Raw genomic sequence first — 23,128 nt, 5'->3', positions numbered from 1 at the left:
CTTCACATTTTGCTTTATGTACCCATGTGAACCTTCCCTGAGTTTTAATGTTCAATGCATATCTAGCTCTCAGTTTTCCCCTTTTGCTTTTTTTCAAATTTGCACGTGCCCTTAGTAATTCCTCACGCAGTGCTTTGTGAAAGAACCTCTTTGTGTTGAACAACTTCTGTTTCTTGTGATGCTGTTTTTCCTCATGCTTGTTTTGTTTCTACGCCTGGATTCTTGTAAGTTCCTCGGGGAAAAAGGACTCTCTCCACAATGCCTTAATGAAGGACTTTCCCTAGAACACTTCTCATAAAGTACAATTTTTAAATTTCCCCCTACCTGTATATTTATAAAACCTTAATCCTCCTCTTACATAAATGATAGCATTTGTTTATATTCCTATCTTGTCTTTCCTTTTCAATTAGAAAATATTTCAGCATATATATGTATATATAATCCACCATATGTTCATGATTACTGCTTCAGCCTACCATGTCCTACTTTTTAAATACTTAGCGACAGCAGGCTAGCTTATAGAAATACGTCAAGGGCTTAAGTAAATGAAGTCCACTTATTGCATTAAAAAAAAAACATGGAAAAAGCATTGTGAAGCTCTAGGTGTGAGACCAAGCCCAAAATGAATATGATATGACCTATGGAGTCTAAGGTCTAGAGGGATTGCAGAATTGAAAAGCTCACAGTTCTTTTCTCTTAAATTGGAGCCATTCTCCTGCCTGAGTGCATGCTGACTGGGTTTAGGGCTAAGCAGAAGGAAAATATAATTAATATCTTTGGCTCTTTCCTTTATTAATGTCTCCTCTTAAGCAAACTGATGGGTAATAAGTTTTTTTTGTGACTCAACAATCAGGGGCTTAAATCACATACTTTATACTCTCATTGTACCCTACTTATTTCAAAATTTGGGGATTGCCTTTTTTTTTTTTTACCTTGCTAGATATTTAGAAAACATTAAATTTAACGTAAAATTATAACTGAGATATTTTCTGCCTCTTAGTTGTGTATGAGTTACGCTTTCAGAGATGATGTTTACATGTTAAACATATATAAATGCAGACATGAATAAGTTGACCAAATATTATTTATGGTTTATGAAACTGCAGAAGTACCAAGTTACTCTAGGTTGGAGTTGGTTTGTAAGTCTTGATTGAGGAGAAAGGAGCTCTTGGGCTTTGAGAAATACTGTATTTAAGAGAAACCAGCAGTACCTGTCAACAGTTTTTATTAAAATTCATTAAAACATAAAGTTCAAGCAGAAATTAGGAATCACAAGAAAAGGTTCCCGTATGTTCTTCTATGTCGAGAGTGAGAAAATGAAAGAAACTATGAACTTTTGTGTTGTGTAGGTCACACTTCTCTGTCCAGGTCATTTTTTAAATCAGCCTTTCCTTGGCTTGGATATAACTAGAAATCCTCCCATCCTGCAAAACTAATGTGTGATTAGAGTTCAAATAAATTTAGCTCACTCTTCTAAGTTGTATGGAAAAGTGGGCTCCAATCCATGGGAGAGTTGCAGAGGCTGGAATGAAAGCATACGATATAAATGCACTGACTGCTTCCTTTCCACTTTCAGTTTATTTTCCAAATATTTGCCAGTGTTCGGTTCATTTTCTGTCTCCTTTCTGTTGTGTTGGAGGAAGGATGCATCTAACAATGGGCTTGTATACACGCAGAAAGCAGACACACTCATTGTCATTTTAGAATAGCTTCTGTGGGGAGCAGAACTTGAATGCGTTTTTTTTTCATCTACCATCTTTAATTGAAAGTCCTCTTCTTAGCAAAATTTGAATAAACAGTTTTTATCACTTGGTTAAAGTAAATGGTCCCCTTGATTATAGCACATATTAGGTTTCTTCATACATTATAAAGAATTTGGATTGGTTGTAGTAGCTTAGCAGCATTGCTCTTGACATCCTTTAGTGTTTTCTCACACTGCAGCATGAGTGAGTTGGGAGCTACAAAAGTTGTTGGAAAATTTGCATCCTGAAAAAGTCAGACATGGATTCTTCCCCCGCCCAGTTTTTGGCAACAAAATAAACATTTTAATTATAATATTCAAAAAACATTTTGGAATATCCTTATCTGAATTTGTGGGCACGTATATTTTAAGACAATTAAGTTCTTAAAAATTTGCCTGCCATGATAAACACAAAGACCTTGTTACCACTTTCTTTTGTGTTTTATGTTAATTCATTTGTCATTTATCAGGCATAAAAATTTTATACTTAAAAAAACTTTAAAACTGAATGAAACATTGTTAGGTTAGATGGATGTGTTTTTTTCTCAAATTGACCAGACTTTGCCTGTCTTTGAATGTAACAAGAAATTCAGTTGTTGAATTATGAACAGTTGGTGCTAAGTAAGTAATTCATCAGTTGTCTGGCAGAGCCTGTCTGTTTCGGATTTGCAGTTGTAGTGAAATCAGTATTTAAGTGGGTAAGGTAACTTTCCATAGCAGCTTGATTTCCACTTTTGAACACTTGTTGAAAAAAATACTTTTGATATTCCTGACTCTAGAAGTAGGTATATTTCCCTCGGGTTTAGCTTGTGATAAAATCGGTAACACAAAATCTATTGATTGGTCTGGTTGAGGTTGTAGTGAGATGAACAGAAGTTGTCTTTTTTATCTGATTTTTTTCCTTCATGTTTTTTTTTTATATGAAAGTTGTTGACTACAGACTTGCAGATTATTTTAAGTGAAAGTGGAGCTACTAATATATTACTTCGTTATCTTTTCCTGGCTCTTGTATCTGGATATTTCAAAGGGACAACAAGTACATTGGATATCACCCAGCCAGACTGCAAACTCAAAGTGGCTATGTGCAGGCCTGTAGTGTGACTCTGCAACAAGGCTTTTGTTTGCTGACTTTGGTATTTACCTTATCAGATGGTCAGAGTCCTTGTTTAAGCTTTTTTAAAATTGCAAGTGTTCAGAGGACTTTCAGGGTAAAGCTGTTCTTTGATTCTATGTTAGTGATCCATGTCACTGTGTTTTATTCAGACTCATAGAATGTATAATGCCAAGACTGACCTAAAAATATTGATAAATAGATAGATCTTAAGTCATCATGTGTTAGTAGTGTTATCTTATTAATTGTAGCACCTCTGGGCGTGGGGTGATGTTGTTAATGTTGAAGGTTACGTGTGTTGTGATGAGGAGCATATGGGAAATCTCTCTTTTGCACTATGAATTTAGAACTGATCTGATAAATTTTAAGAACTCAGATGTCTGGGTACCACCTTGGAAGTCTTAGTGCAGTGGGTCTGATGCTGAGCTGGGGCAGGTGTGCAGCCAGCACTTCCACTGCTCTGGCCGGAACACACTGTACAGAGCGTGTGCTTCCCACAGGAAGGGGGAAGTCGGCTCTTGTGGAAATATTCCTGTGACTCGTGGGGAGCTTTTCTCTGATAATAGGGTGTAAGTAGAATACAGACTGTAAAGTAGGCTATAGGGCGTCCTATGAAGTGTCTGATTTTATTCTCTTGCTTACTGTTCTTTAACTCTATTTGGCAGCTGAAATTCAATCTGATGATATTTCAGTAAGGTCTAGCCTGCTGTAAAGGCATAAGTAGTAACTATATTAATTATATTTTAAGTTTTAAATTTTATTTTTCGCATGGTTTCACCAGTTCTCTTGACTTTTTAGTAAAAAAAAAAAGCTTTATAAACTTTAAATAAATTTGTAACACTGTTCTTATCTTATTAATAATGTTTTGATTTGAAATTTTCCATAATATAGACACATACCATTTACATGTTTCTGGTGACTTTGTAATTAAACCAAAAAAGAGTACCTAGGTTCAAATATTAAAATTCGTTTAGTACTTTAAAAAGTCAATAAAAAGCCCATAATATTTTTAAAAAGAGTACTTTATCTTGATATTTTGAATAAGCCAATCTTTGAAATCCAAGCATTATTTTTGGGTGTAAGAATGGAGATACTGGCTGTAACCACTTGGTTACAGAAGTGTACAATGTTGTGCTCACTTCAGCAGCACATGTACTAAAATTGGAATGATACAGAGAAGATAGGCATGCCCCTGCACAAGGATGACACACACATCTGTGAAGCATTCTGTTTTTCAGTAGTGTTTTGTTTTTATTTTCATTCATTCAAAAAACGATGTTGGTTTTCCTATTACTTTTCTCGCTGACTCAAAAGCCACACAGTAGCATTGTTTGCTTCAGGAAGGTCCTTGATTTCCGTTTTCATTTCTTCAGCAATACATTCGTTATTCAATAGCATGTTATGTGACTTCATGTTGTTGTAAATTTTCTATTTTTCACACTCTTATTGATTTTGTTTTATGGCTTTTCATTTAAGGGGATGTATAGTAACTGTGTAGGAAAGACTTATCATATACAGATGTGAAGATACAATGCAGAGTGCATCTCTACTTCCAAATCAAAGATGGGCTCCCAATAAAACTGTTGAATGTATCTTGGCAATAGGATGCTGAGCTCTCTTCCATTGTTCATGCCTACAGTGTATCAGGATACAATTAATAGCAAGTGGACTTGTTAGTGATTGTGAAGGACTGTACTATTGTAATGACATGGGGGGAAAAGGGGAGGTTTGGGTGGGGGAAAGGGAAATCCCAGAGCTTGTGGAACTGTAACATGGAATAATAAACAAATTTTAAAAGTGTAAAATGTTGAGATGAATTCATGTTTTTTCGACTACTGAAATGAACTCTGGAAGTAAAAATTTAGTTGGATTCTGCATTTGAAATTTTTAAGGCTATTAAACAGCTATTCACCGAGACTAAATGAAGATTAAGATAGCTCTTCTCATACACTGAAATGTGATTTTATTGAGCTTTTGTTACTGCAGAAAAACATCCCAGGGATGTCTTGTTTATAAATGGCTGAACAACTGCCATGTGTTAGAACTGACAGAAATATTCATTATTCCTTATTATGTTATTTAAGCAAGAAATAATTTCTTGAGTAAATGTGTGTATTATTTGCACTTTATCTGCAAATACGGTTTCCCTTAATGAACATCAAGATGCACTGCTCCGTGGCTTGTGAGCTTTTCCGCAGTTTCCTTTTGGAGCTTGGCTTCGGCTTTGCTGCAGAGCCAGCATACACATGAGAAAAGTGAAAATTGTTTCCTGGCATGACCTCCCACACACATGTCTGGCTTTGTTGAGATAGAAGGACTTCTAGATGGATGCCCTGTGGTCTCCTACTTGATTCTTGTATTTTGAAATCCTTCGCAATGCAGAAAATTAAGGCTTACAGCTGCCTTAGAAATACAGGACATAGTTACATATCAAAAATTAAAAGACTCATGTTTTATTTTTTAAAACTAAAAAAATAGCATTTATATTTTCTTTATGAAAAGAAAAAAGGGCAATGTCAGACTTCAGTTTGTGATTCCCAGTGTATTTATTGCTTTTATAGAATCTGCTTGTTACTAATGTTTGTAGCAGTATTAACTGCTTTTATTTGGAGGGGATTGGGGGGTGGGAAGAGGGGAAAGCGTGGTACCATTTTCTACAGAGCATAAAGATGAAATGTGTTTTTCTATTTTTTAAACCTAGCCTAGTTGCTTATGAGATGAACTGTGTGGTCTGTTAAGAATTTTGAAATATTTGAAAGCTCAGCAGTCTGGGGTGGGAAAATACTCCGTTTGAATACTGGTGACTCGGATGGGCTTGGAAGCATTCTGCTCATTATAGGGTCTTAGCTTGCAATTCAGAAGAATGGGCAATGCCTCTGCCTTTGAGGAGTTAAAGTATGGATGTGATGTTATTATTTTTTAATGCAGAATCAGTTACTAGAGAGTGTCTGTAAGGCCTGTTCTGTGCAATGTAGTGGTTATTTTTGTTGTTGTTGTTAGGCTTAAAACTCTTTTGACTCATGTTTTAAGAATGGAGTTAGGACTTGAACCCAAGTACTCAGATACGGTATCCTAACTAGTGCATCAAGCACCAGGCTCAATGAATATCCTTGTATTTTCTTGTGATTGCATTTTCCATAAGCTTTTTGGAGCCCCTTTGTATGTATATATATGTTATAATGTCCACATATCTTTTAATGTCTTTCAGTTTTAGTTCTTAATAATGATTAAGGAAGCTTTTAACTTTTTTCTTCATTTTGAATGATTTACCTAATTCTGGATTATTTTTAACACATGCGCAAAATTATAGATGAAGTCCCCCCCCCACACCCCCCTTGGGGCTTGACTTGACTTTGGGCTAAAATGAGCTGACAGCTCACCCAGATTGGTAGGAAAGCAAGTATCTGGTAAATCTTGCTCTTATGCTATTGAAGATACTCTTTCCACATCTGCATGGTTTTGATTTCTCAGCCCATGCCCATAAAAATGTATTGGTTGTTATTTTTGCTCTGGACATACCTTTCCTTCCTTCGCCTTTTATATTTGCATGGTGTAGTTTAGAGCTAGTGCAAAATGCATAGCTCTGGGGCTGGACTGTATGGATTCCATTGTGCACTTCCCATCACTGGCTTCTCGGCACACAATAACTGCAGTGTGGAGACCCCTACACAGAGACAGACAGTGATGGTGTTTTATGAAACGCTAGTGGTGTGTGGCATTGACTGTAATCTGCCTTGGTAAGCAGTTGCGCAAATTCCTCGCAAATTGAGAGACCTCCAGAAATGTCATGTTTTGGCCTCAGCAGTAAATGCCACAAATAACTGTACAGGCCTGGGGACTTTGCTCAGTGTCTCAGATTCCAGCCTGCCTTTCTTCATTAGGATCTGCTGTGGATACCTTTTTCATCCACCCTTGTTGCCCCTTTTTTCTTAAGAAAAAGTTCCCCCAAATCTAGTCTGCTAGTATTTGAATCATTTATTTTCAATTTGTCTCAGTCATCTTGCTTTGTCTTTTTCCTTTGGATGGCTCTAATGTTTTATGCACACAAACACACCCATAAAGAAGATTAAATAATTTTTTTCTTTGTAGCCATTTGATTTTACATTGTTGGTCAGTAGTATAAGTAAGGTTAGGTAAAAGCAGACAGGAAAATTAGATTGTGCATGCCACATTTTATTAATGGCTGTGTAGTTTTATTTTTCATGAACTTGGTTCTGTGTTACCATAAGAGAGATTGTCAAAATTCATACTTTATGTAGACTCTACTAATAGAAACAAAAATCACACTTCAGTTAGTAGGATGAAATAATAATGAATCTGATGTCACAGAAGGGGTGTTTAGAGACTTTAGAAGTCCTGCTGCCCTTTCTGCATAGAGGCAAAGATGGCATGTTCTTAAGAGAGTGGAGTAGCTTGTGGTTTCTCTGCATCTGTCATTTCTGTAAAGTCCAAAGGCTGTTTTACAGTGTTTAATTTATTAAAGAAGTGCTCAAGTACAATGTGAAATAAAATATAGAGTTGTGAAAGTGTGCATGAGTGTCTTCTCCAAGATTGTAGTTGGCAGTGTGCATTGGTACCAGTTGATAATCCAGCAGGCCTGAATTCTAGATTCAACTCAATTAAAATTTTGGCTGGCATTATGGCACTGAGCCACTGTGTCCAACAAGTGCCTTTCAGCCTGTGAGTGTGCAAATTACTTCATGATGTGCTATTGCAGGAATTGCTTAGACATGATTTTTCTTAACTCCTTCTCTGAGTGTAACTTACAGCAAAGGAAGTAGAACATAAAATGTTATTGGTGTACATGTGAAATTTTAAAAAGTTATATACATTTATATATATTTAAAAATATATGAAAATGAAAGCAACAAAAAGAGAGGGGTGGAAGGGAGAGAAGGGAGGAGGAAGAGAGAACACATACCCACTGGTTTACTCACTCCCCAGGTGTATGCTGTAGCTAGTGGTAGGCCAGTCTCGGCCAGAAGCTATTATCTCCGTGAGGGTGTCAAGGACCCCCAAGCAAATAGTTGAGCCATGGCTTGCTGCACATTGGCCGAAAGCTGTGATCAGAAACGGAATAGCTGTGGTTAAAATGAGGTGTTCCAGTCTTGGATGTTGTCAGTTCTGCTTGTCATGGGCAGAACCCCATGTCATGATAGCTAATGAACCAACTTTGTGTATTGCAATCTTGGGTGCAAGTTTTAAAGCAAAATATCCCTGTATTTCCTTGATTAACAAACACGTTTTTGTAATTTTTCTTGTAGTCCTGATTTCAAGTTGCTTATTAAAAGAATCCCAAATAATGACAATGAGAAAAAATTACCATTTTGGGTAGATGTATGGAAGACTAATATTTATGGGTATCACAAATAAGGGCATATTTTTTAAAGGAAGTTCAGAAAATCTGAGAAATTAGATCAGATGAACATTCTGCAACTTTAATTTTCTCATTTATGATATGAGGCTGGATTAACTGTGAAAGCCTGTTAGTATTTAAATAGAATGATTATTTTAAAAGAAACTCAGAAAGGTCCTCTGATTTCAGTTGGCCCTTAATAAAGAAATTTAGTAGGCCAAATATTTTGATAAACACCCCCTTTTGAGGTGGGTCTTTCCATTTTAAAGAGATGAAACTGAGCCTAGAGTAGTTTAGTGATCTGTCGTTAGGTGTCTTTTAAGAGGATAGGGCTGGTGAGCAAACCTAATGAATGGCACATTTCTTCCATTTGAGAATTCGGGAGGGGAGAAGAAACAATTTTGGCTCGCATTTCCCTGTTCGTTTCATGTACTACGAATAGGAGTTGCGGCTCAGTTCCTCTCCACTGAGTGAGAATTGTTTGTGGAGTGTGTTGTGGAGTGACTTGAAGTGAGTCACTGGATGGTGTTGATGTCAGCACATGCCCAGATCAGCTTGACTGCAGATCAGTACTATATGATTTTACAATGTGGAGCATTATTATATGACATCTAATATGTGTCTATTAATTTATTACATTTTTTTGTAAGATAAGAAGGACTTTAAGCTAGTTATCATGTTTCTTTTGAGTTACTATCTAGAAAACAAATCAGCTTTTGTAGAACCTCTTCTAGATTTTCTGTTACAATTTTCTTCTTTGCATCTAATTTTTTAGCTTCTGTGTTTCTTCCCCTGGTGTATTCTTATTTTAAACAAAAATGCCAGAAAATCCATTTCTCTTTTCAGTAGTTTAGTTCCTTGAGGGGTGCATCATCCCATGGATTATATATAAAAGGCCTTTGTGGGAAGGTCGCTTTGGATTTGGTGGGAGCCACGCCACTGCTTCAGGGAGCATCTGTTATCTTGCCCAAATAATTCTGGTTGATAGGTTTGCTGGCAGGAGTCACCACGTAGCCCTTTGCTTTGTAGCCAAAAATATGTTTCTTGCCCAAGAATTCAGTTTTCATCTCAGGCATAAAATGCATTCAGTTTAGGAAGTGCCGTGTGCTCCCTTTGGTTCTCAAGACCTTGGTCCTAGCCAGCAGAAATGGCCTTGGCCTGCAGTCTGCCAGACACGGTGGCTCTCTGTAAGTCCTGTTCCCAGCAGGCTTCCAAGGCTCCAAGATGAGGAAAAAGCTACTACAGAATTTTTAAGTGGTACATATCAAAGTCTGTTGAATACTCGTGATTATAATGCAATGAAATGAAATTACTGTAGATTATTAGGTTTTATTTATCCTTCTTGAGAACTGTCTTTTTTTTTTTTTTAAAATTTGAAAACTTGTTGCATTTGTCAGCCATGGTGTCTTTTACTGTGTCTTCCTCATTCTGTGATCTCAGGACTCTCATGAGGTATAAATGGTCCTCTTTCTTCTATTCTTTTTGTCTCGTATTTTCCCTTTTCTTTCATTGCCCCATTTGAGATAGTGTTTTGAAATCTGCCTTCTAGTTTGCTGCTTTTCTCTTTATCTGCATCATATCCTGGCTGTCAAGATTATAAATGAATTATTGTTCTCTTTAATTCTTTTAGTAGCTTTTCCATAGTGATATATTGTTTTAAATATTTATTTTTATTGGAAAGGCAGATGTACAGAGAGGAGGACAGACAGGAAGATCTTCTCTCCGATGATTCAATCCCCAACGGCTGGTGCTGTTCCGATCTGAAGCCAGGAACCAGGAATTTCTTTCTGGGACTCCCACACGGTGCAGGGTTCCATGGCCTTGGGCCTTCCTTGACTGCTTTCCCAGACCACAAGCAGGGAGCTGGATGGGAAGTGGGGGCTGCCGGGATTAGAACCAGCACCCATATGGGATCCTGGCGCGTTCAAGGCGAGGACCTTAACCACTACCCTATTGCGCCTGGCCCCATAGTGATATTTTAAGAGACTCATTTCTTTAATAAAGCATGTTTCTTTTGTGTTCTATACTTGATAATCCCATTATCTGTAGACTCCAAAGATATGATTCTGATACTTTATTTAATTCTCAATAATGGTGGCGAGGTTCCCTGTGCATCTGAGATTTTTGGTAATATTTGTGGGGGTTTTGTCTGTGGGAATCGTTTGCCCCTGCCCAGCAGCTGAGCATGTCTGACCTTGGACAAGTTCAAACTGTACTTTCTTTGGCCCTTCTACAGGAGCTAGATAATGTCAATGCTAGCCTCCTGATCTGCGTGTGGGCTATGCAGTCTTCTCTACCTCGTTTCCTCAGGTGTGGTCTGTAGAGTAGGAATTCTGCTGTGGAATAAGTAAATGGTGTTTTAAGAAAACAGTTGTAGGTTCTTTAGCCAGATGATTAGATGCAATGATGAGAAACAGGATTTCCTCAGTGTAGATCATCTTAAGCTAACACACATGCAATAGAGCTTTTGATGTTTCTTAGTTGTAGGTGGTAACCAGAATCCTCCTTGTCCCACTCTGTCCTTTTTTGGGAACAGGAGATTTATACGTGGACCATCTCAAGGGACTGGGGGACCCCTGGACTGCTGTGGCACATCCGGGTCAGCCTGCTGAGATGCTTGCTCTTGCTCACTGCTTCTCCCTTTCCTGTCTTGTTCTCCTCCAGGAGTGTATATAACTTGATGGAAGCATGTGTTTTATGGAAAAATTATACAAGTTTCAAAATATTCCACTAAAAATTAGGCACCTGTTATGATGCCCTTTCCTTAATAGTATCTGTGGAATCATTCATTTGAAGAGTAAAGCTACCATTTCTGTTTCTCCAGAAACGTGCTAAGGGCCAAGTGTTATTTGACAAAGTATGTGAACACCTGAATCTCTTGGAGAAGGACTACTTTGGACTTTTGTTTCAGGAAAATCCTGAGCAGAAAGTAAGTAATTTCATTTATCTTTTTTTTAGAAAATATTTTACTTTTTTCCTAACCAGTGTATTTCAGTAAGAACGTTTACCTGTAAGATAACCTGTATGTTTATAACCAATTATTTTGTGTTCATTCTTGAAAGTAAGTAAATACTGAAAAATGATCTTGTGCAGAATCACCTGTCATAATTAGGCAGTTTGTGTGTGCGCATGTGTCGATGTGTGCTTTCTGCTTATGTCATGAACAGATAGGATGCAGATTCCCAGAACACTGGGTCACAGTAAACAAAACAAAACAAAAAAACCCCCGAATTTCTTCCCAGTATCTAGTATTCAAATTGCAGTGAATAGAATGAAACAGTTAATAGAGGAATGTGAGTGCGAACTTTAGTTGCCTACATACCATGTTTGTTTCTGTTTAAATGCCTCAGCAGTGAAACACAGGGTACTGCAAGTGATAATTATGTGTAAATTAAGTTTTCTCAACTTGCTTAGTTTTAAATGCTTGATAAGTAATTTGTGGCTTCCACATTTTACTAAAGACAGTTAAATTGCATGCCTGTATGCTGAATAGTGAATGTTCTAATTAGAACTGTTTAGAATACTCTTATCAGAAGTAATAACACATTTGACTAAATAAACTGGGTGCTTTTTAAGGGCTATTAATTGTAAGGTAGTCTTTCTAACATTTGCAGTCATGTATTCTTCTGGGCCTCAAAGCTGTAAAAGAGAAGTGAGACTTTGACTATTATTGTCTACTTTGAAATCACGTGTTGGTAGACTCCTAAGAGCATTTTATCTGTATTAAAAGGGAGAATGTTTATTATATTGTAGAGTAACATATTATAACCTAAAATGGGCTTTATTGCCTTCAGAAATCTAATATTTCTGGAAGAGTAATTTTGTGTTTAAAAAAAAGTGTATTTGAATAGAGGAAGTTCCTATTTTCACTTTTGATAGTTTCATATATATCTCATCCATGTTTTTACCTAAATCTCAGACCCATTTACTTAACTGCCTAATTTTAATTGCATTCAATTTTCCAAAAGGCAACTGATAATCTTCCCCTTAAACTCCATCTGTCTCTGAAAAGTGGTTCTGAATTCCTTCCCACTCTGGCTCTTTCCCCCTGCTAAAAAGTCAACAAGATCTCTTTTCCCCTGCTTGTGTCTCCCGTTCTTTTTCCACAGACCTTGCTTTGGTTTAAATGTCTGTCATCCCTGGTTTTCACTGTTTATTAATCTCCTAACTGGACTGATTGCCTACTCCATGTGTGATTATTTGATCCTGTTACTCTTTGGCTTAAAACTATGTAAAATACACAACCTGACCTCTGTATTGTGGTCTGCAAGGCTGTAGATCAAATGACCTCAGTCTAGCGTCATTTCTTGGTAATCTCTTACAGACCATATTCAATACACATTAAATTTTCTCTGAGAATGAATCTTGCTAATCTACATTTAGTTGCACTTAATGTTCCTTGTGTGTACAGTGTTTCTTCCATTTCTTCTCTGTCTGAATGTCTACCTAAAAGTGTCCTGCCCTGAGCTTGTCTTTGCCTTCCACTACCACCCTTCAATTTCAAATTCAAGGGGAATTGATTTTTCCCCTGTGTTTGCCATCTCATGTTTAAGAACACAAATCTTATTGGTGCAACTCTTTTTCATTACTCTGTAATTTCATCTAAGAGTGGAATGATGAGTTATCCCAATATAGAGTGTCGCATGGCAGGAGACAGCCCACATCAAGAGTAGACCTGTGCCAACGTAGAGAGCAAGATAAGGGTAGGTTTGGGTGAGTTTACCATAGCTTTCTCATTGACAAAAAGGTGCTAATACTAAATAAAGAGTTTAGAATTCCCTATTTTGCTTTGTAGTTTTTCTTATGAAATATAAGATAAAAATACTTCCTGGAAGTACAGGCATATTTTGTTTCTAGTTACATTTCAACTCAAAAGTTTTTGGGAGAATAGTGATATGTTCTTTCTGAGACATTAACTTTTTAGGAAATGGGTGTTTACATATGATTTAATGTATTTAATCGTTCACACATAATCTAATATGCTTTCATATGTTTGTGCTGTATAATTTTTATTCCTTCTTATGTAGGCAAAATCTCAGTCTCCAAAATCACGAGACAAAAAGTTTTATATTTCTGATGTAGATTTCTGTGTAGACCACTCTCCTCCCACTCAGAAACTTATTGTTATTATATTTAACTCAATCACTCCTGCTTTGTTTGAAACCTGACAACAGGATGCAGGGATATAAACTTTATTTTTTCCCACCATACTGTATATTATCTCAATTTAAGGAAATTTCAGATACTTACTATAGTCTCTCATAAAGTGAAGCTGAGGCAAAGCCACAGATATTTGCATGAATATTTTTTGTGAAGAGGCAGTCTAAACTTCCTTTCAGTTTTAGCATAGTGACTATATTTCATCGCTAGTACATTGAGTTGGAAGCAATTCATTTCATCCTGAGTGTGAAAATTTTTTAGAGTTTGTCAAAAGTGTATATATGAACTTTTATATGGAAAATGTTCAAAATGCAGATTCAAATGAAATAGGCAATTCAAGCAACATTTTATTCCAATCCATAACATTCTTGTTTCTATATCTTATAGTATCATCCATCACTATGGGTTTTAGATTTTTTAGATTTAGAAGGAAAAATACTGTCTTGAAATTTTGTTGTTAATTCAGTTTGGAATTTAACCCAGACATTATAATGTAAAAGAGGAGCTTAAAAATGCAGGTCTTATCCACAGCTAACCTTATGAAAAATAGTTACAGTCATTATCTGATAGCCAGACCATACCCCTGAAACTGCAGCTAACATCTCAAATGTAAAATCAGTTTATACGTATAAGCCACTATTTCATAAAATTCTGTGTTCAGTCCTGTTAAACCTTTTATAATCCCATGTTTTCCTATATGCACAGTGAATATTTGACTGTGATATAGAAAGTCTGTAACTTTTCTCCTGACACCAGCATTAGAATTTTTATTAGAATTGCTTTAAGCAAAGGGATCTGTTTCAGTGCTATGAATTCCTTTGGAAAAATGCGGATTTAGGTAGGATTACTTTTATACTTTTAATGTTTGTAACTTAGGGTGAGTTGAGTTGAACTTGTTAAGTTTCTCTCACCTGACAAGATTGTACATAACAAAAGGAAGTGACGAAGTAAGCTACGCATTTGAAAATAATTCTAACTTTGGGTGTTAGAGTCCAGCCTGAAGGAGAGAGGTTTTTTTTTAACCGTTAAAATTTTTTTCTTTTATTCTTTTAAAAATTATTTATTTATATGATAGAATTGGAGTGGAGTGGGGAGAGGTATATTTAATTCACTGGTTCACTCTCTGTATGGCTGAGATTGGGACAAAGCTAAGCAAGGCCAAAGCCATGAGCTGAAACTCCATCCTGGTCCTCCACTGGGCCATCTTCTGTTGATTTCTCAGACACATTAGCAGGGAACTGGGTTGGAAGCAGAATAGCTGAAATGGCTATAAAGTATGTGTCCTTGCAGAAGAGGACGTAACCGGCTTCTGCATCAGGCCAGCTCCTGAAAATCTTCTAGCACTTATTAAAATGACCAATGTGCTTGGGGAGCACTAGATGATGGTTCAGATAGTCCAGGCCTTGCCATCCGTGTGGGTGACCCAAACTCAATTCCTGGCTTCAGCCCATTTGGCCACAGCCCTTGTGGCCTTGTGGGAAGTGATTTAGCATAAGGAAGATACTCCCTTCCTCCCCTTCTCCTTCCTCCCTTTCCTCCTTCCCTATCCTTCTGTGTGTGTGTCTGTTACTCTGCCTTTCAAATAAATGAAGCTTTAAAAAAAATTGGAAGATTTTATTTAGAAATATTTTGATAGCTCTAGGGACACTGCCTTGGGGTTTTCAGTAAGTTAGAGAGGGTGATCTGACATCACCCCTCGGAACAATGGGGCTGCTGAGGAATCTATCAAATACCAAAGGGAATCAGATATTACATTTAATCTTAGCCAAAAGGCTGAGAAGCGATGGGGGAATCAGAAATTAAGGCTGAGAGAATCTGGCTAAACTAACTTATTAATCAGGGTTCTTGCTAAAATTGGGCAGTGCATAATTGAGCACCGAAGTCCAAAAGTTGAGACCTTATTGAGAAGATTTAGAGGAGCCAGACAAAAATTAGGTGAAGTAGAGATTCTGTGTCAGAAGTGGAAGAGGGATTTTGCGAGTCTCAGGGTATCGTCCAGCTTGGGGGATGGTCAGGGCTCTGCTGTGAGTCCTTGTATGCTCCGACTCGTTATAGGCTGCAGTTCCTTTGGTGCCTGTGGTTGCCTGTCTCTGCGTGGTGAAAGCAGTCAGCAAGTTGCAATAAAAAGCAAAACAAAAACAAAAAAACCTGAGTCTGGCACTCTTTGGGATAGCTGCTTAGTGAGATGGGGAGAAGTTCAAAGAAATGCTTAGATATGACAATGTGGAAATGACCCTGATAGACCTGCTGCTGGAAGTTGTCAACAAATTAGAATGTTTTTTTCAGTAAAGGTGTCAGTATAAGAACTTGAAAAATATCTTTCTATGTTTGACAGGAATTCTATGTAGAGAAATCTAGGCTGTACTACCAAAGGGTAGTAGTCCAAGGAACTGCAGTTTTGGCACTACCTAGAAGGTTTTTAGAAATGAAAAATTCTGTTGTTTTCTCAGCCTTTTGGTCAGGATCCAAGTATATTATCTGCTCTGATCAGAAATGAAAAATTCCAGGCCCTTAAGCCTGACTGCAAAATCAGACCTGCATTTTGGTGAGATCCTCTGATGATTCTCTCTCTTCTCTCTCTTTCTTTCCTGTGTCACACCCACACACCCCCACCTCATTTAAATCTTTGAGGCATGGCCACAATAGGCTGGTAGAATCACTTGGTCTGGCCCTGCCAATACAACTATATGCAGATTGAAATTTAATACACCCATAGCAGACTAATTTTTAAGTTGAAAATGATGTATGACCTACAGTTGATGTTATAAATATTCCAAATGGTCGTTGGCAGTAAAAAGCTCCTCTACTTTAATGTGTAAGAAGCCTGATTTGCCTGGTATACTGTTCTTTGGGGATAATTATAGCAGAGAGGACCATGAGGATTTGAAATGTCATGAAAACTAAGGGAGAAGGAAGTCCTAAAAACCTTGTGATTCATGTTCCTGGAGTGTGCAAATACTCCTTGCCACCCATGCTGGAGTTAGGCCTTGAGTGTTCTACGTGGAAATCTGTATAATAGATTCTCTTAATTCATGTCTTTCCCATTGCAGCATCATACGAATATAAACATTGCATTTCATAATGAAGCTTTAATTTTGTAAAAGATTTTGTTGAGCAAAGAGGAAGCGGTAGAGATAGTGATCTTTCATGTACTGGTTCAGTCCCCTGGTGGCCACAGCTACCAGGATGGGGCCAGTCCAAAGCCAGGAGTCAGGAGGTTATCCGAGTCTCCCAGATAGGTGCTGGCCTGGGGGACTCAACCCGGGGCCATATGGAATGTTGGCAGTGCTGGTGGCAGCTTAACCAATTTATGTCAAACTGTGGGCCCAAAGATTGAATTTTTGGTTGATGTTTGTGTTATTGAAAGATAATTGATATCTATCCTTAAGATTCTTGAAAACCATGTTGAAAAATACTGTGGGGAAATGTTAGAATCCTGTTTCACTCTCAGAGTACCAGAAGGGAGTAGAACTAAGGCTCCAAGTTTATGGGAGTAAAAATACATAGGTGTTAATCATTGTGTAGCTAAAATGTTACTGTAACCCAAGGGCAGAAATTGTTTTAGATCTGTTTTTTTTTTCTTTTTTGGCAGAGGTGTCACAGATTCCGTATTTGTGTTAATCTGTTTTCTGTTGTTAATGACACAATACCACTGATGCGATAAGCTATACAGAAAAAGTATTTATGGGGTATATGGTTCTGGAGAGTATTTCCAAACTTCTGTTCAAATGGTAAGGCACCAGAACTGGTGAGGGCCCCCTTAGCCACTTATTATCCTAGTGGATGGCATCATGACAGGAGCAGGTGTCAGGTGTGAAAGCAGGGATCACAGGGGAGGACATCTGCCTGTCCTCCTTCTTAGACACCCACTGGAGTTCAATCACGGGTGCTCCATCCTGCAGACCACATCAGGGCCTAAGTACTTTCCAAAGCCTGTGGAGTCAGATTAAATTTTCACCCTCTTAATAATGAGAGCTGAATTCCAGCATGAGTTTAGAGGGGAGAACAGATTAGATATAGAGGGGAGAACAGCATTTTCACTGGAATTGTAGAGAGAGAAAGTAAATAAGGTTGTATTTCAGTTAGAAACTGGGCCTGGCAGCATGGCCTAGAGGCTAAAGTCCTCGCCCTGAACTTACCAGGATCCCATATGGGCACCGGTTCTAATCCCAGCAGCTCCAGTTCCCATCCAGCTCCCTGCTTGTGGCCTGGGAAAGCAGTGGAAGAAGGCCCAAAGCTTTGGGACCCTGCCCCTGTGTGGGAGACCTGGAAGAGGTTCCTGGCTCCTGGCTTCTGATTGGCAAAGCACCAGCTGCTGTGGCCACTTGGAGAATGAATCATTGGACAGAAGATCTTCTTCTCTGTCTCACCTTCTCTCTGTATATCTGACTTTGTAATAAAAATGAATAAATCTTAAAAAAAAATTGGTGAAAATAAAAATAGAACTCACTCCCCTTGTCTGTGTTTATTGCTGTCTAATATTTTAGGATCAGATTTTAGTTTTCATTAACTTCTGCTGGAAGGCTGTTAGAGGATTCCTCATAGCTGTTGTTAATTTCTTACATATTTGATGTTTATTTGGAGATAACTATGTACTGAGTTAGTGTTTTATATGTAGAGTAGGGTACATAGAGACAGGTGGGGAAAAAAACACTAGCAAGTTGAATAAATGAATATCCCTTCCTTAGTTACCTAAGAAATGCATTTCTCATTTCTTTAATAAGCTCAGGTGAATTTTATTAAAATATGAGTTGTTGTGGCACAGTGGATTAATTTGTCAATTGCAGCATTGCCATCCTATGTGGATGCTGGTTTGAATTCTGGCTGCTTCTCTGTTCCAGCCCCCTGGTATTGAGCCTGAGAAAGTAGTGGAAGATGGTAGACCAAGTATTTGGGCCCCTGTGAGCACATGGGAGACACACACAAAGCTCCTGACTTTGGCGTGGCCCAGCTCTTGGCTGTTAGTGCCATCTGGGGCATAAACAGGACAGAAGATATTCTTTTTCTTGCTCCTTACCTCTGTCCCTGTTTCCCTCCCTCCTTTCTCCTATTCTTTCCTCTCTGTTAACTCAAACAAATAAATTGTAAAAATTATTGAATCTGACATGAATTTCAGCTCTTCTGAGTTTTGCTTTTGCTTTGTTGCTTTTATCTTGAAGTTTGATAAAACTGACGAAATTTCTTTCTTGCCTGATCATGAATTACCTGAAGCTGACACTAACTGCACATCAGAACACTTAGACCAGACATACTGCTCAGTGTGTTAGTGATAAGGGATCCGTGGTATTTGTGTTTTATCTCTATTTCTAGGCAAAATTTTTGCAAGGACAGCTTCATGGAAAAGACTGCCTTTATCTGACAGGTTTCTGTAAGGAAGAAGGGTTTGATTTTTATTTGATCTAACTCATTTACTGCAACTATATTTTATGAACCTAACATCCATGTTATATTTTTTTAGGGAATGGTTAGCTGTAATAAATAGTCATATAAAATCCTTTAATTGTATAACATATCACCTTTGATAATATCAAGTTAAGTGAAAAATGACTCATACCTGAGAGTGATTAAAAAAAATTAGTTTTGTTACAAAAGAATGAGATGTTAAAGACCCTCAGATAAAATAATTGCCTAGAACATTTGTTCTTTGGGAAGAGTTAAAATAAGTCAGTAGTTAAAAAGAACCATCCTAAGAGGGTACATATTGTAATCCCCAGTTTGCATTTGAGAAAATGAAAGCTTAAAGCAGCCAAGGAATGTGCCCACATCTCAGGAATTTGTGGAGAGACAAACTCCATGTGTTTCTGATTCCAAAATTTGCACATGTGGCTCTAGCAGTGCTATCTTTACATCTAAAGCATAATGGTGACGTACTATCATGTATCATGGGTTAGAATGTAGGTGTAACTGTGTGTGTCCACATGCCCACATGCATTTAGCTCATTTGCTGATATAATTTTTCTTCCTTTTGCGTCAGCTTATTGAATTACTCAACCTTCTCTTTAAACATCACACTCAAGTTTATTGTTATTATTTCATTTGTTAAAAAATATTTAATGTGTAATACACATAGTAAAATTGTGTTTATTTTAAGTCATTAAGTCTATTTTTGCTGGTTTTTATGAAATTTTTTGCCAAGCAATAAATAACTTTCTAGCATGTGCTGGGTGATTCTTCTCATTAAGATGAAACTTAGAAACACCTAGCTAGATAATACTTCAGTTGTGTATAAGATCACATAGACAGTAATAGTGCCCATTATTTTCATGAGAAGGGATCATGTATTTTGTATCATGTCTGTTTTCAAGAAGAATTTTCATTGCTGCAGTGTAGCTTTCTAGAAAATACTGCCACTGGCTGTCAGTTTATGTGATCTTAGGTACACATTTGATTAATTATTCAAATGACATAAATCTGATCAGAATCTTTTTTTAAAGATTTTATTTTATTTTTACTGGAAAATCAGATAAACAGAGAGGAGGAGAGACAGAGAGGAAGATCTGTCCTCTGATTCACTCCCCAAACAGCCTCAAAGGTCGGAACTGCACTGACTTGAAGCCAGGAGACTTCCGGGTCTCCCACGCGGGTACAGGGTTGGAAGGCTTTTGGCAGTCCTCCACCGCTTTCCCAGGCCACAAGCAGGGAGCTGGATGGAAGCGGGGCTGCCAGGATATGAATCGGCCTCCATATGTGTTCCTGGTGTGGGCAAGGCGAGGACTTTAGCCTTTAGGCTACTGTCCCGGACCCTGATAAAAATCTTACGACTTGTGATCATTTAAAATCATAGCATAGGAAGAAATGATGGAAGCAACCGTAGTTATGGGTTGACAGGGACGAATTTAGTACTCACCAGTGACCATAAACAGCCTAATGCCTGGCTCATGTGAAAAAAAGATGGTCTACCCAGGCTTTGAAAAGCTGTGGTCCTGGGGAAAGAGGAGGGCATCTTGCTCCTTGCAGGAATGGAGCTTACACAGCATGGGCGTGAGTGTGCTGTGGAAGTACAAATCCAAGGAAGGAATGGAAGGACTCACTTCTGTTGATACTGCTTGATTGCACAAGGTAAATTCTTCCTATTTAGTTTTCCAGATAAGGGTCTGAAATAGGAAGGAGCCACTTTGGCCTTTGGTACTCTGGGTGGCAAAGTTGTGGAAAGTGGCTCAAGAATTAATTTCGCTGGTAGACTGATGGCTTGTATGTCTGGATCCGGAGAGCTTTCTTTACCCTTTATGCTGCCCTGCGGCAACTTTCCAGTAATTGGGATTGGTGCTGTCTGTGTGAATATGTGGTACCAGCTGGTGGGGGACACACATGATGATTTGCTTCCACTGTCCTCTGGAACAGGTGGTCTTTACAAGTCCTCTGTGGCAGGCAGCTCTGTCAACTGTCGCACTGAGTGAAACTGGAGATTTGGGAGCTCCTCCTTAAACAGCAGCAGTTTCTCTGACTCTCTGCTCTTTCTCTGTGTTAATGGTCTGTGGATTTTTTTTCTTTTCTGTTTGGCACCAATTGCCTTTGATTCAGTTTTTCTTGCTGTGATAGTTAACTTCCTTGGATGGAAATGCCACCCATTTGACCTTTCTTCACCTCTCCCCCAGCTTTTCCAGTCTGGACCAGAAGCTGAATGATCTGTTTTTCTCATTCTTCTGCACTCATCATAGCTGGCCGTTGGCGAGCCAGCTGTTGTGTGGGACAGCAGCTGCAGGGCGTGGGGGCTGAATGCCAGGCTCTTTTCTGAGGAGAGAATTAGAGCCGTTCCCTAACATAGCACTGGAGGTACCATTACAGGGTCCCACTGGTCCTTCACAGCAGTGGCTCATGCAGCTGTGGTACCAGTAATGTGAAACTAGAGCAGGCTCTGGCAGTTCTTTATTGAGGGGTCTGAATGTAACCAGTGTTTGAACAGAACCATGCGCACCTTGGCTCCTTGAGTGTGAGCCATGGACAGTGTGGCAGAATCTGAAGGAATCCATGCAATTCTGCTTTCAAAGCATCATGTGTTCATACTTTTTAATAGTGTACCACAATGTTCTCTTGGACCATTTCAAGATATTGTTAAGATAGTAGATCTTGCTTGTCTTCTGTGCGATAGTAAACATTTTGCTTGCTTTATCTAGCTAAATGAAATTTTATTTAAGCACAGATGTTACAATGTACTATTTAAAGTACCTGTTAGAATGAATGAAAGTCATTCATTGTAAGGCCATTTAAAACAGTTACTTGAATTAGCTAATTTCAAAAATTGCACTTGTCAGTGAGAATAAAGGTGAATTTTAGTAATGAGGGGCAAAGAGTGAGAGAAGTATGAAAAATGGAAAAGGAATATTTTGTATGGATCTTTTATTTACAGTTTTGCACAACAAATGTTTATGTGCATAGATGATTTTAAGCTAATGTTCTAAATTGATCTTTCAGATTAGTATTGTGACTTCCTAACATAGTTTTATGCTGGTTTTCTCAAGGTGATGAAAGTGAAAATGCATTCCTTATTGTGATTTCTAGCTTAGAACTAGGTTAGAAGGAAAGGTGAACAAAAATTGTGTTTAATTTTGAACTCTGAAGTATTTCTTAACGATAATTAACCTTTTTCCTTCCACAGAACTGGCTAGATCCTGCAAAAGAAATAAAAAGACAACTGCGAAGTGAGTATTTGAATAAGCATACATTAAAATGTTTAAGTTAATTAAAATGTTCAAGTTAATCTTTACATCTGTGTCTTTCTATCTTTAATGAAGGTTATAGGATTATAGACTAGAATAGCCTGTAAGATAGGGAGGAATGATTATCCTATATTTTATTTATGCCATGTGAGAGGTTAATAATACCAGTGGTATATTTGTAGAGTTTCAGCTATTTATTTTCTGTATAGCTTAGTGACTCCTATCTTGCAGATTCTTTTAGACTCACGTTTCTAAATATCCTCATTCAGTGTCTACCACTGTAATATGACAACCTTAACTTTTCTTCTAAGAAAGAATGAAAGTCTATGTTTCTATAAATTTCAGTTTTTATGTAAATTTTAGTCTAGGTGGGACTCTCACTGCTTGTCTGCTTCACTTTGGAAGTGTGTAATTTGTTTCCTGCTAAGCATGTCGCCATCCCCAGAGGTACCTAGGTAACTGCTGGAGCATCCCCAGAGGTACCCAGGTAACTGCTGGAGATGTGCTGGAGTGAGGCTTCTGGGCACTGAGGAAGAGACAGAACAAGCTCTTCACTTTCCCCAGATCAGGCCTTCCTTCTGCTTCCCAGACCACGGCTATTGTACATGTCTTGGAGCCTAGCATTGTAGTCGGTTAAGCTTGTGTTGTTCTTCCTACTTTGCAGGTTGTCCTTATTATAGAATTCCAAAAACAATGTGAAGTGTGTTGCCCTAAAACACCTTCAGTTCCCTTCCTAGATTCTGCCTCTACAGGTGGCTGGCTGTGACAAACCTGTGCCAGGAACCTTTATTATCCCAGAGAAATTTTAAATAGAGGATTTGATACTTGGTTTACTAGTGAGTCTGTCAGTGACTGAAGCAGGTGAGTTAGGGAGGCGTGACAGCTGGAAGGCTTAGACTGAAGAGTGGGTAAATCCCTAACAGTCATCAAGCCTGAATTGTCCAGGGGGAGCCATTTTTTACAGAGTTAGCCTGTAACTGCTTCTCTACCTTCTGGCTAAGATCAAGCGTGGGGAATCAACATGCAGAATTCCTGATTCTGTGATTACACCTTCCTGCTTTTATTGCTAATGCCAAGGGATTGAAACAAATCTGACCTTCTTG

General features: G+C 38.1%; 1 protein-coding gene and 1 non-coding gene across 2 annotated transcripts in view; both read left to right on the top strand.

Moving 5' to 3' along the window:
- EPB41L2 (erythrocyte membrane protein band 4.1 like 2) overlaps nucleotides 1–23,128 on the top strand; it is a 205,214-nt gene that overhangs the window by 122,763 nt on the left and 59,323 nt on the right. The window contains exons 5-6 of the mRNA XM_040965558.1: nucleotides 11,033–11,137; nucleotides 21,965–22,007. Coding sequence (XP_040821492.1) covers nucleotides 11,033–11,137; nucleotides 21,965–22,007 — 148 coding nt within the window. The remainder of the gene's footprint in view (nucleotides 1–11,032; nucleotides 11,138–21,964; nucleotides 22,008–23,128) is intronic.
- Nucleotides 3,984–4,089, top strand: LOC121146319. Its single transcript, XR_005882188.1, has one exon. It is a non-coding gene; the product is annotated as a U6 spliceosomal RNA (small nuclear RNA).

Source organism: Ochotona curzoniae, unplaced genomic scaffold, assembly GCF_017591425.1.
Source record: "Ochotona curzoniae isolate NIBS_2020 unplaced genomic scaffold, NIBS_Ocur_1.0 scaffold_3890, whole genome shotgun sequence".
NCBI classification, from domain to species: Eukaryota; Metazoa; Chordata; class Mammalia; order Lagomorpha; family Ochotonidae; genus Ochotona; species Ochotona curzoniae.
The sequence above is the reverse complement of the archived record's forward strand: the minus strand, read 5'-3'. Positions and strand labels throughout refer to the sequence as shown.